Source organism: Armigeres subalbatus, chromosome 3 (genome assembly GCF_024139115.2).
Source record: "Armigeres subalbatus isolate Guangzhou_Male chromosome 3, GZ_Asu_2, whole genome shotgun sequence".
Taxonomy (NCBI): Eukaryota; Metazoa; Arthropoda; class Insecta; order Diptera; family Culicidae; genus Armigeres; species Armigeres subalbatus.
In genome coordinates, this window is record NC_085141.1 from 257632381 (window position 1) to 257646964 (window position 14584).

The 14584-nt window shown below is 36.1% G+C and overlaps 1 protein-coding gene across 1 annotated transcript; it reads left to right on the forward strand.

Moving 5' to 3' along the window:
• Positions 1–10999: 10999 nt before the first annotated feature.
• On the forward strand, positions 11000–13810 carry LOC134223789 (group XIIB secretory phospholipase A2-like protein). The gene is made up of 4 exons (XM_062702987.1): positions 11000–11262; positions 11326–11583; positions 13144–13386; positions 13449–13810. Exons 2-4 carry the CDS (start codon positions 11352–11354, stop codon positions 13703–13705), a joined length of 732 nt encoding a protein of 243 aa, XP_062558971.1. The 5' UTR covers positions 11000–11262; positions 11326–11351; the 3' UTR covers positions 13706–13810.
• Positions 13811–14584: the final 774 nt, after the last annotated feature.

A 14584-nucleotide genomic window follows, 5' to 3' on the forward strand; every position in this document is an offset into this window, starting at 1 on the left:
TGCACATATTCTACTATTGACTATTTTTCTGAGAAAATACGTGCCTCAATTTTAATCGAAACAAAAAGTTGTCGTATTCAATTCGTATTCAATATAGATGTTGCATAAGCTGGCGCATTTGGGGTTTTCATACAAAATATGTATTATGAAAAAAAAAATACATTTCCGTCCCTCCTTCGTCCGCGAAATTGATTTGAAAGAATGCAGTAGACATGTCATCCAAATCATTAATTTTCAATTAAAATTCGGTTGATTTATTCGGAGATGGGCAGTGTACTTTGGAATTCTTTGATTATCACGACAAACATGTGCATTGTGCAATGCAATCAAAGGTGGTTGCGGTATATGTGATGACCATGCATTTTCATATGTTGAAGCACGCGTAAAATCACACAGCATTTCCGATGACACACACCCCCGGAAATAATGATAACAACACCGTTGGTTTTACGTAAAAAATAATCATGTTTGAGGATCAATATCTCGATTTCTAGCTATTAGATTAGGGACAAATTTTGCATCCCTGCCAAAAATTAACGATTAATAATTGTTATTTGTATGCATGATTACTGAAAAGGCATATTTTTGTTGGAAATAATTATAAAACCACCACTTTTATATGGGGCTCCATGCAAGTTTAATTGCTATAATAATTATTATTTCAAACTAAAACATGCCTTTTCAGTAAACATGCATACAAATAACAATCATTTATCAAAAATTCAGTTAATTTTTGGCTGGGATGCAAAATATGTCCCAAATATAATCGCTAGAAATCGATATATTGATTCTCAAACATGAACATATTGTTTATAAAACCAGCGTAGGTGTTATAATTATTTCCATGGGTGTATGGTAATTGGTAATCCACAAGGAGGCGTCTTATCGCCTCTGCTCTGGTCATTAATAGTGGATGAACTATTAACAAATCTAGAATTACTAGGATTCGAAGTAATAGGGTTTGCTGATGACATTGTCATAATAGTTAGAGGAAAGTATGATAATATCCTTCAAATAGAATGCAACAGGCTTTAAACTTTACAACTAATTGGTGCAAATCTGAAGGATTAAACAATCCATTGAAAACGCAAAATTCAAAATATCAAAATATACTTTCATCTGAAATCAAATATTTGAGAATCATCTTAGACTGCAAACTTAAATGGAATTCTTATCTAAAGCAAGTCCTAGACAAAGCAACAACTGCTCTATGGATTAGTAGAATGGTTTATGGTTATAAATGGGGCCTTAGACCTAATTGTATGATCTTTTGGATATATACGGCCATTATTAGGCCCAGAATTACATATGCTTCGTTGGTATGGTGGCCAAAAACTAAAGAAAAGTGTGCGATGAAGAAGCTAGATACACTACAAAGACTAGCAACTATATACACAACTGGCACGCTACGCAGTACACCTACAAAGGTGTCAGGCCATTTGGCCGAACGGATCTTCTTGGCAGAACGAATCTTCTTTTCTCATTATTCCTTCTTCTTTCTTTCTTTTTACTTCTTTCTTCTTGCTTCTTCCTCTTTCCTTCTTTCTTTTTATTTTTTCCTTCTTCCTTCTTCTTTCTTCATTCATTCTTCTTTCTTTCTTATTCCTTCTTCCTTTTTTCTTCTTTATTTCTCATTCCTTTTTCCTACTTTCTTCTTCATTCTTCCTTCTTCTCTCTTCCTTCTTCCTTCCTCCTTCTTCCTTCTTTCTTCTTTTTTTCCTTCTTTTTTTTCATTCTTCCTTCTTCCTCCTCCTTCCTTCTTCCTTCCTCCTTCTTCCTTTTTTTCTCATTCCTTTGTTTTAGTTCCTTCTTCCTTTTTCTTTTTTCCTTTCTTCTTCATTCTTCATTCTTACTTCTTCCTTCTCCCTTCTTCGTTTTTCCTTTTTTTCTTCCTTTTCCTTTTACCTTCTTCCTACTTCCTTTTTCCTTCTCCCTTCTTCTTTTATTCTTGTTCCTTCGTTTTTGTTCATTCTTGTTCTTTCGTTTTTGTTCATTCTTCTTCTGTCTTTCTTGTTCCTTCGTTTTTGTCTATTCTTCCTTCTTTCTTCTTCCTTTGTCCTTCTTCCTTCTGCTTTTTTCCTTCTCCCTTCTTATTTCTTTCTTCTTCATTCATCCTTCTTCATTCTCCCTTCTCTCTTCTTCCTTTCATCTTCCTTCTTTCTTCTTCCTCCTTTCTTCTTCATTCTTCCTTCGTACCTCTTCTCTCTTCCTTCAACCTTCTTCCTTTTTTCTTCTTTTTTCTTTTATCATCCTTTTTCCTTCCTTTTTCTTCCACTTCTCATAGTACTTATCACCTTGAACAGGTAAATATTAAACGGTTGGTATATCACAATAGATCTAAAGAATGATCGCAGTGATAATCACCCAACAGGAAAAAAATGGTAATTGGTTATCCGAGAAATCCTTGGAGTAAGGCTGTGAGGTCTACATGCACAACTAAAGATCAATCAGACTGTTTTAAATATGGTACATACCCTTTGTGACACTTCTTTTTCTTTCTTCTTTAATGGTTCAAATTCCAACTTGAACTTGGACTGCTTTTCAACTTTATCACGTCTTCATATCATTTTCTCACTTATTAATTGAAAGCTTTCCTATGCCCGCCATTGCATGTGTATGTATCTTGTGTGACATGTACAATGAATACAATATGCCCAGGGTGTCGAGAAAGGTTCCAATCCTATGCTTTTGCACGAAGGGCTGCTGAGGACCCCTTTGTAACACTTAGAATAGAATATGCATGCGCACAGTATAAGTTCTCCAAAAATCTCTGAAGTAAGACGTTTAAGTATTTTAAATAAAAAGGTACCTACATGTTCCTTGTAATGTATAGTTTAGAATGTGTTCATAACAAATGTTTTCAGTAATCCAACAAAATTCCTGAAATGCATTTGACGCTTCAAATCGTGTAAATTTGGTAATGACATTTCGCTTCCAGCCTATTGCAATATACCAACCAACAGAAGATGTTCTCACCAATGACAATAGCGACAAACTTTTTCGGTAGTTTATCCCTTTACAGAAACGCGCTTAAATTTGCCAATAGCGATACCATACGCCTATACTCCATTGCACAGTGACGTCACGCACGACTTTTGACAGGTACTGGTCCTGTTGTTTACAGACGACTTTATTTTAATTTTGAGATTCTTCTATGATTCTTTGGATTTTCTGATCGATAATTACCTAAACTTATCGATAATTACCAATATTTGAATGCGGAATGTACAGAATGTCTTCAACATCGTGCAATATGCAGATTTAATTTGGATAAAAAAATCTAAGTCCGAAACGTAAACAACAGGACCAGTACCTGTCAAAATAGTGAGGTTAGGTTTGCCGCGCGCAATGACCTATAGGGTTTCTTACCCCATTCCCGGCCTAAAATGCATACGACTGCATTATTTAATTGATATTTATGACAGGAAGCAACTTTTCCTAAATTTTATGGGCTGTGAAATACTGCAATGGGGTTCACTTCTGCTTAAAAATAGCTATTCTTGCTAAACATCGTTTAAAAAAGCTTTTATTTAATTTAAAATAACAAGTGCAGCACTCATTTCAGTCATAGCGATTGCATATCCGGCCCACTTCAAACCAGTTCCCGGCCTAAGCAAAATTTCACTCAATCTCTCAACATTTTACTCTCATTCTCTCTCGGGATGGTAGAAAATGCGATGTAAACAAAAATATGCACGTTCTACGACAACATGATGCCAGATGGTATTATTTATAATAATTTTTGTTTGGTTGAAAAGATTCATTCACTCATCCAAATTTCTTCCAAACATTTTTTTTCACTTTTTGAAATCGATAGAATTATAAATAGCATGTAAGCGTACATTGACGCTACATTAGACGTACATTAGACAGTTATTAACAGTAATTAGACAGTTATTATATTAACAATGAAGGATTATTTTCATACTAAAAGAGACTCCTGGCCTTTTGGCAGCACAGTTCGGCTAGAAGTTCTTAGGCCGAGGTGAATTTTTTGGCAATTTGAGGTACATTTTTAAATGTATTCTAATATGTTTATAAAAGTCCTGATGAAACGAACAAATAGGAAGGATTGAAGTGCGTTAGTTTAGAATTATTGTGTGGTGATTAACAGCCAGGCTATTGACATCCTATTGTTTAGCCTAGAGGCCTTGATAAGAGAAACGCGGATTGACATGTGCCGCCAATCGAACCGTCAAAAAACAGCAGCCAATCGAGCAAGAGACCTGTCAAGCAGCCAAAACATCGGCTCAAATACTGAAAACGGCTAAATTCGATTTAACACCATTTATGAATGAACCAATTTCAAATGCATTTTTAATTTGTTTCGCAAATCAATGATAGATTATGAAATGCAATTGTTTTATTTGTTGGATTCGATTGTCTTGTGATGTGAACACATTAAAAAACGATATGTAAAATTTTACCTGGATAAATCATTTCTTCCTTTTCATGTGTTGTTCTTTGATGAACAAGATTGGCTGCAGTGTTGGCAGAGCTACATTTCCTATCCGCGTTTCTCTTATCAAGGCCTCTAGTTTAGCCCATCGCCAGATCGTAGCCAGGATGTCCCGGGCTATAATTTTTTTCATACTGCGTTTCAATGATGACAGCGGTCTATGTCTATTGATGATGATGACACCGCGCTTGTCATTGGCTCGTTAACAGCTCAAAGCAATGGTTGTATAGAGAACTGTGATGATTTTCAGGTAGGTGTTTACAGGGGACTGAAGAGAAGACTAATACGCCTACCCACCATTCGTTCAATATGGCGTACAATGTTTTTGTTTTAATCTCGTTTAATTCATGATAACAAAGCTACGGAAGTATCTACGGGCTATTTTTCGACATAATAAAGCCGTACAAACACAAAAGGTTCGATAAACATCAACTAATTGCAAGTTTTCGCCAGGAAAAGTTAATTGCCGATAATTAGCACTAGCTGCGTACGAACCAATCACCCAAAATGAGCAGCTGAATTCGGGTATACCACCCAGAAACTGGGTACCAAAAACAGCAGTACCAAAAACAATGTTGGGTAGAGTGCCATTGTACCGCGGATGACAGGCGTTTCACCCTCCTGGGTGTTTATCAGCCCCCTGAAACGGCTGTCATCTGCATACAATGTGATTGAAGCCGAAAACTTGGTGCTAAACTTGGTGCTAGCTGTCAAGCGGTGGCTTTAAGCACGGGACACAGTGACGCATGCGACAATATCGCTCGAGGGCAAATTTAATTCGAATAAAAAAAATAAACAGATTTTTTTTAAGGCTCGATTTTAAGCTGTTGTTAAAAGAAAAAGCGCACCATCTAAAATATGTTTCAAAACTTTATTGCAATTATCTCTATAGCTGATTCGTTCATTTCAGATACACATGTTCGCTATAGGGCAAAAGTTATCAGCACTGTCTTTGTCACAATAACAAATACTAAATTGATAATAATAACAAATTTGTCAAGTCTGCCTGATACCCATGTCGATATCTAAACAGTTTGATAGATGTCTGAAATAATTCGACAAATATTTGGCATTGAGATAAAGAATTGGCCTTTAATTCCTACGGCATCTTTCTGTTTGAAAACTAAATTTATGCAAGTAGAATAAATAAGACTGCAAACCAATTAACTGATTGATCAGCAGTGATTCATTTTTCATTAAAATTTTAGAACACTACCCAGGTTCACGACATTCTCGTTAGAGTCTGCAGCAAAATAATGTTTCAATTTTGTTTAAATCTATATACATAAAAATGAATTTCTGTCTGTCTGAACCTTACAGGCTCGGAAACTACTGGACCTATCGGCGTGAAAATTTGTATGCGAAGGTTTTTGGGGCCGGAGAAGGTTCTTAAGATGGCTCGAGATCCCTCCCCGCTTTAGAAAGATGGGCTCCCATACAAATGAAACTGAAATTTCTGCATAACTCGAGAACTAATCAGAGAATAAATCACTTTTAGGCGAAACGAAGTTCGTCGAGTCTGCTAGTAAATAATATAATTACATATAATTATCTTGCTGCTCAGAAATGCCGTCAAAACATAAAAGAAATATTTGAATCTCGTGATTCAATCTGCAGAAAATAGAACAAAGCTGTGCAACAGTTTTGAGCTTTCAACTTGAACTTAAACTAATCTAGGGCAGCTGCTGGGAGATGCATGTCTTAGATTCATATTAAAATTAAATGCTCCAATCACTACTAAACTGATGTAATTCTTAGGTTACTTAGGATTCTTAAGTTTAACTCATAATCGGCAAAAACTCAAATGTTACACATTTGCGACATGGGCAGTATAGGTTTCTCGCCATCCAAAAGAACTTTTTTCCGGTGCATGATCATTGGCAGCTCGCTAGTTAGGCCGTAACAAATATTTAATTAACTTTTTGTCCTACTAGTCACCGAAAGGTCAAGGGGGGGATAATAAAAAATAAGTATTAAAATGAAAAAAATCAAAAAACTCCTCGGATTTGTTAAAAAATGTTTTGAAAATCCTCAAAATTATCCGAATTTTATTTTGTTGCCGAGGGGGGGGGATGACAAAATAAATTTTAAATATTTGTATCGGCCTTATTTTTTTTAATCTCCTGATTTTTACGCTAATGCCATTATGCTTCCAAAAACTATTATTCTCTCAACACACAAATGATCCAGAGTGAAGCAAAATTTTATCCACAATGCGACATCCACTTCCAGTTGGATCAGATCAAATGTAAAGGAAAAAGGTCCCAATAGTGTTTCATAAAAAACCTGCTGATGACACGTACAATGACTAAGTAGATTAATTTATCTTAGTTTCGACGCCCACATTATAGTGAGCTCAAGATTGTAATCAAAGAGTTTATGCGTCAAGATCAAATAGATGAATTGATTTCGTCAACTGAAAAGTAGGTGTGCTGTCTCATATCACATAGTGGCAGTTCAATAATTTTCCAATAACCCTGCTTGCAGAGCAAGATTGCTTTTGATAGATTTATGTTTCAATGGTTTTGGGGGTGCACCCGTCTTTTTTAAGACTGGGTATTTATTAAGTCTTTGAACTGGCACTTTCTAGTTTAATTCGGTAAATGAGACGGACCTTAATGTGTGTTTTCATTCGGATTCCGATAAACTTATTTTACAGAGAACAGACGTGGATGCTCAAACAAAATTTCGTTGAAATCGTGTGTAAAGATTTAAATCGCGCCTCAACGCCGCGAATGCAGGCTGCCCGGCAAAAATGCTCAATCTCACTAAGCGACTCACACTACATAAACTACAAGTTTCCATCATCCATCGATTAAAAGTTGCAAGAAGAAGAAGCTGAAGGATGACATTTGAAAAAAAAATTGCACCGGGAGGCACACGGAAATTTTTTTAAAACTCTTCTTAAAAATTCTAGAAGTATACGAAATTATTTGATGGTGCAACGTGGTGGTGCAACTTTTGGTGCAATGTCTAAAAGTAATTTGATTAAAAACGGAAAGAAATATACGGTGTTGGACCAGGGGTTGGACTTTTCTTATACTGTGTATCAAGTGTGATATCATAAAATTTAATTTAAAATCAAAGAATTGCGTTTATTATGCAGTAGAAGGAAAGTACAGCCCCGTGCTGCCAACCGTTTTTAATTAAATTGCTCCTAAAATTTTTGAGAAGAGTTCAAAAAACTTCCCGTATGCTTCACCGTGCAATTTTTTTTTCTAATATTTTCCTTCAACTTCTTCTTTTTCTTCATGCAACCTTTATTCGTCAATAATGATAAATTCATGAGGATTATGATGATCGATGCGATGTCAAACGACACAAGCCAATCGTCAAATAGATTGCAATTGCAACTTACCAGAACATGGTCAATTGTGACGGCTATCGAAATTAATTTATTGGCTTTTTTCGGTGATAATTTCGGCTGATTTCGATGATAATTATATTTTGGTGGCTATTACCGCACGTAAAATGCTGAATAAATGACGAAAACAGAACAACTTAACTTAAGTTACGGAAATTTAAATTTTCACGATCGAAAATCATTTTGCGATCATAAAAAACCCACGCGAAATGTAATCAGTGCAATATGAACGGAGCTTTAAACTTTAATAACAGCACTAGCGCCACACCAACAAACGGTGGCTTCAAGAACTAGTGCTTGTTTCACGGGATTGGTGTTTATATGATGATACCGTTTTGTAAAAGTGGAAAGACTCACTCCGGCTCAGTGATTTTGCAACGAAGAGCGAATATTCGGAATCTACATTTTTATTTCCTATAATTGGACCAATTAGAAGTGAAATAAATGGTTGAAAGATATTGAGTATTGTGCGAAATAAATTGGAGACTTTTTGAAAATTATCAACCATATACCTACGGCTTCCAAACAGTATAAATCCTTAGTTTTCCGTGCAATGAGCCGGAAGTCGGGTCCATAGGGCCAAGTAATGATTTACCCTAGCATACATAAACCAATTCTCCATTTCTACGTGATCTATTTTGATGAAGAAGGTATCGCTAGTCAAGTTGAAAACCGGAATGGGGGACTATCGAAGTTGGATTTTTCTCGCAATCCATAGGCAATGTTGTTAGGCCCGATTCCCACGCAGCGTCTTTTCAACGCAACGTCCACGTCTCAGCGTGCACGCAGCGGTGAAATGACGCAGGTGTGCATTGGCGTGGTGACGCTGCGTTACCGCTTCTTCCCGATGCACACCTGAGCAAAAGATATTTTAGTTACTAGATAAAGATTGTCGCTTCGGTTCCCTTTGTTCTGCTGTCCGAAACATGTGTGGTACATACCTGTCAAATCGTATGGATTTTCCTTCTTTGACATTTAGCTCCCCTATCCTCGCCAGCAAAAGATGTTCTTGACAGCGACGACAGCGACAATCTTTATCTAGTAACTAAAATATCTTTTACCTGAGCCACCTGAGCCTTTTTAACGCCATTTGCACGCAGAGTTGAAAAGACGATCGTGGTGGGCATCGAGCCTTGTAATAACAGCGTAATATTTTTTCACGTTTCACGTTACACGTTTTCACGTTACACAGAAAAAATAAAGAACCTAAAAAAAAAGTTTAAGGAACTCAGCTTTGAGTACGAAGTTCAAAATTTTAACTCAAAAGTAAGTAGTTTTCTCACTCCCGCTCATGAATGTTATTATAAACAAATGGTCCAATGCACCGAATGAACACAATGACGTTTGAGACGGGCGCTGTTTACTAAAAATGAACACTTGCATGAACTCGTTGAATGAAAAAGTATTCATTCTGAGTAAACAGCGCCCGTCTCAAACGTCAATGATGAGCTCGGTGCATTGGACCATAGAGCTGCATCGACCCCACGTGTGCTGTTCCGTAGAAGAAGCCAAATTTGGGTTGTTTTCACCATAGTCTCGGGTGAGTGAAAATAACATAAATTTGAGTTGGTGAAACTTCATAGTGGGTGAAAATTCAACACGGGAGTAAAGGCAAAGTACTCACCGGATTTTTTCGCATTATACTTATTTTTGGATTCTTCCACGCGAGGGCGGATTTGAGTGAAAGGAACCATAAAGTGAGTTGTTTCGCGGTTCCGTGTACAAGCTCTAGTCGATACAGTCGATACTATAGTATTAATATAAACTGCCATTTCAAATATTATAGAATTCATCGCACTACACTCAGAAATAGAACAAACCCATAGTAGCATAAAAACAAATCTAATTTTATATTTACGTAACTTATACTAAGCTTAGTTTAAAAAGTAAACCTTTCATAATTACAATTTAATCAACCACCAAATTCTGCGAAAATATTCTACCAGTGTATTTGCCACTCTGAAATTTTCTGAGGTCACATTTTCCGCCGTCTGCTCAGCATAAAATTATCATTTTTTATCCCGAATTTGTTCCGGCGCATTAATAACTACCGCGAAATCGACGATATGCAGAATTATCTCAGGATACAGAAGATGAAAGTTAGAGGTAGGTTTTTGAGTAAATATTCCGAAAGCATATCGCTCATTAAATTTTGATTTTAGGAAAGCATATCATTCCGATTCCACATCCGGCAGCTGGTGGTAGCCTAGACTATATTATTGTCACCATGAACGCACAAAAGTTACTTTAAAAATGTCAGTTACAAACTTGATCCAAAACGATCCCGTTGAACAAATTCTCGATCTGTGTAAAAGTCGAGCAATAACTGCTCTGTCGTGTCGTGTGCAAACTAAGACCGCCAGCTAGAACCGGGAGACATTTCGATTCTGGATACAATTTCCTAACAAATGATAAATGAATGGGGCGAAGTTGTGTGACAAGTTACATTGAGCAGCGACGTAGAAGATCCCAGTGGAACATCATCTGGAAGAGGGGAAAAGGGGAGATCTATCAGATACAGAAGGTTTTGGCCTGAAACTTCTACGGTAGAAGGCTGAATCTCAGCATGTATGTGTATAAATCAAGTGAGTTCATTTACAATCTATCAATACATATCATGTTTCAACATTTTTTTTATTTCAGCAAGTTGGAACGTATTGCCCATCGATATGACCAGAGATACAAAAATATGTAGCTATTTATTCGTTGTTGTTTGTTCATGCCTCAGCTGCCTTTGCAGATGTAAAAGTAATGTAAAAGGAGCTGTCGCTAAGATATTCTGAATTGTAGCTATTTTTCTAACGTTCACAAAAATAAAAATATCAAACAAAAGTTTTTTACTGCTTTGTTTTTTATTTTTTGTTTTTAAACAAAACAATCCTAAACAAAATTAATTCTACGAATACTTTATTCGATAATCGATATCGCCACTTTATACTATGCCAATATAAATGGAATTTATACTAACCGAGTATAATCAGCACAAATACGAAGCCGGGGTCAACCAGGCAAATAGCCAGTTAGAATGACTTCAAACCTATTTAGTATAGATTTTTCTCAGAGTGTAGGAGAAGAAAAATAGAAGCCCATCTGTTTCTTGGCTTTGCTATCTATTTACGGTATCTAACACATATAACCCATATAACTGCATATGAAAGTATAAACAAAATAAAGAGCGACAGGAGTGTGCGTTAGCGGCAAAATAAGTAAATAAAACAAACTTTATTATTTTACGTCAAAATCATCCTAAATAAAACGTATCCCGTGCATAAATTTGAGTGCTGTATATTATACATATTTGTGCTAAAAATAGTACACGATTTGCTTGATTTTTACTTCATAAAGGTGTAGATACCAAAAATGAACTTCTTACCAATGTAAAAAGTCACTTCGTACGCAAGCTCATATATCTATATTTAGATAAAATTTATCATATTTGGTAAGTCAGCAGAAAACCACGTCAGATTTGTAGAATAGCGAAATAATAAACTTTAAATTACAGATTTATCAACGAGCTCAACTAACGAAATGCAAATACCTTACATGAAAGTGGCGATCTACTCGCTTACGTTCTTGACCTACGCATACACGGGATATGGATCGAATATGCTGGCCAGTTTACGCGACGCGATAATAGCGGCCGAGGCCGTCTTCGGAGATGTGCTCAAAAATGTGGTACATGTTGCGAAGAAATTCAAAGTGGTCCACGAAGTGTTCGATGCAGCAGTAGACGAGAATTGCATTTACAAATGCCCGGGAGGTGAGTCGAGAATCACTCCTTTTATTTATATTTTTTATGTTTTAACGATTTCCTCCGGTTTGTGGTCAGATTGATAATAATTGAAATTACCGATAGGATAACTGATAGATATTTTAAAATAAAAAGTAGAAGATTGTATCAGAGACACTACCGCAAAATCAACGTAGAATTACGTATTAGAGTGCAGCGACGCAGAACAGTAATTATTGTAGTTCTTGCCTTTAATCATTTTTCTAATTTGATTTTTAACATTTATCAATTCACGCGCCAGATGACTAATAGCCGAAATGTAGGCAATTAACTGTATATAACAAGTTGTCAACAGTGCCTGACAAAATTCAATTTTTCAACTGTTTAGCGCCTTTATTCAATAGTTTTTAATAGTTGTGCGAAATCTTAAAGAGTTTGTCGATCGATTGATATAAAAATCATCAAAATCGGTTGGAAGATGGCTGAGTTGTTAGCCCATACTTCATGACCACTTTTCGTGACGGACTCAAATTTGATTCTGCAGAATGACCCCCTATGTTTTCCCGAAGGACGTATTCTACGTCAAAAAATTAGTCTTTCTTATTAATAATTATTATTTGTCGTCTTAAGTAAGCCTTTAAATTTTGAAAGATTAGAATGGAGACATCGCTATTTATGAAGCGAAAATAACACGAATGAAAAATCACGATTCAAGTACAGCGCAGCGATTGAAGTTGATAAAGTTATTCATAATAAGGAAAGTAAGTGTAGCGAACATTGGAATTGTTAAGAAAATTATTTTGAGCTTTTTAGTGGAATGTCTTCACTTGTCATAAGAAGAGTTTGTACAATCCCATTTAATTCCACCACTTAATTGTACCTTGACAGATACGTATTTCGACCTCAACAGTAAGGTCGTCTTCAGTGTCTCGTACAACTCGAGTCAAGTACGAGACACTGAAGACGACCTTACTGTTGAGGTCGAAATACGTATCTGTCAAGGTACAATTAAGTGGAGGAATTAAATGGGATTGTACAAACTCGTCTTATGACAAGTGGTTGGAATTGTAACAAAACTATCACAATGAATCATGAACGAAAAACAATGTTGGACCTTTTGGACGTCAATACTGGATCTGTATAATATAAACGATTAGTTGATCGTATGAGCAGCTTGCGCTTCAATAAATGGCAAACAAGTTCTAGTAGAAATGTAAATAAATTCAATATTTCGTATTTATACATTGTTCGTCTGCTTACAAACTACGTTGTTTTACGATAGATTGTAAAGATAATCCACTATTCAAAGCACATTTATGTTACACTTCAGGAATACCAAAATCAAGAATCAAGAACGAAAATTGTGGGGGAAACTCGTTCTTGGCATCATCATATCAAGGAAAGGAGAGAAACCGCATTGAACTTTGTACTGGCTAAATGAAAAGAAATCGTAGAGCATAAAGATATAATTGTTGGTTGCTGTGTTCTTAAGACAATCCCAGGCCTTATTGTTTAAAACATTTATACGCTTTGGAATTTCGGGATCTGCATACAATGATTACATTATACATAAATCGTTTTTTTTACTAGATACAACACCGTCAAAAAATAAGTTCTACATCCCGCAATCGGATGGATGCGGTTCTTTGGGCTTAAAAATCGATTCGGAATACTTGCCAGTAGTCGAAATGGAGACATGCTGCAACGCGCATGACATTTGTTACGATACGTGCCTCAGCGATAAAGAACTATGCGATCTGGATTTTAAACGTTGTCTGTACAAGTATTGCGATGAATACGAAAAAAACGTTGTCGGTGAAATAGTCGTTAAAGGTAAACATATAACCTTCCGCACGTACCAGGTTTCTAACCATATGTCTATATTTATTTTACAGGCTGTAAAGCAGCGGCCAAAATGCTGTTCACAGGAACTCTTACCTTAGGATGTAAATCCTATCTAGATTCGCAGGCAAGGTCCTGTTATTGTCCGGTGGGAAAAGCCGACAAGGCGTACGAAAAATCCGATAAAACGTATGATAAATCGGATAAAGCTTACGATAAATCAGATAAGTATTATGACAAAGGTTACAAGGATAAGGATAAGGGTAAGGATAAAAATAATGGCAAATATGGTTGGAAGCAGGATCTCTAAATTAACATACGCCATTGACTTAGTCAGCAGTTATTTTGTAAATAGGTGAACATTTTAAAGCAGGTAGACAGATACCAGTGAAATAAAAGAATGTGTTAGTTGGTATTGGGATGTCTTTCAGTGAATTATACGAATTATATGACGATCCATTACAATGTTTAAAACCGATCATTTTATTGGGGGTCGTTCAAAAATTACGTCCACATTTACTAAAATTTGTTAATCTCTTCAAAAAATCAAATGTTGCTTAATTTGTCTATAGATATATGGCGGTGTAGTATTCCAAAATTGTTTTGGGTGCGAGTCCCAATTCGACCCTAAAATTATCCGGAGAAGTAGCGAGACGGAAAAAATTGAATTATCAGGCCCAGGTCCCCGGTGCTCACGAGTTTATCATTCGTCGTTTCTATCCGGAAAAAATATATTTATTGTGTGCTCACACACAGAAATTGAAGAAAGGAAAGGGGTTTCCGATCGAATCACCATCGACAATGTGTCATTTTGTCTTTTTCTGTCTTTCACAAAAGAATAACACATATCGGCAGCACTTGAAACACGTGATTGTTGGTTACCAATGTTTCTTCCTGCTTAATTGCGAGGTTTTTGAGCCAAGTTACAATTTTTGCATATGTCGTGAGTCTAAAGGGCAAGCCAGAGTAAACGCGATGAGCAATGCGACGCGACAGTGCAATTTGACGGCATGTTGATAATGATTGTTATTCTTTTATTATGAAATCATTACACAATCTATCTATCTATCCATCTATCGATCTATCTGTCCATCCATTTATCGATCTATCTGTATATCCATTTATCGATGTCTAAATATCCATTTATCGATGTCTAAATATCCATCTATCGATCTATCTATCTATTCAG

Coding starts and splice junctions, on each gene's coding strand:
- LOC134223789 (XM_062702987.1), top strand. CDS start 11,352: ATGCAAATACCTTACATGAAAGTGGCGATCTACTCGCTTACGTTCTTG. Junction 11,584..13,143: donor CATTTACAAATGCCCGGGAG/GTGAGTCGAGAA, acceptor TTTTTTTACTAG/ATACAACACCGTCAAAAAAT. Junction 13,387..13,448: donor CGGTGAAATAGTCGTTAAAG/GTAAACATATAA, acceptor TTTATTTTACAG/GCTGTAAAGCAGCGGCCAAA.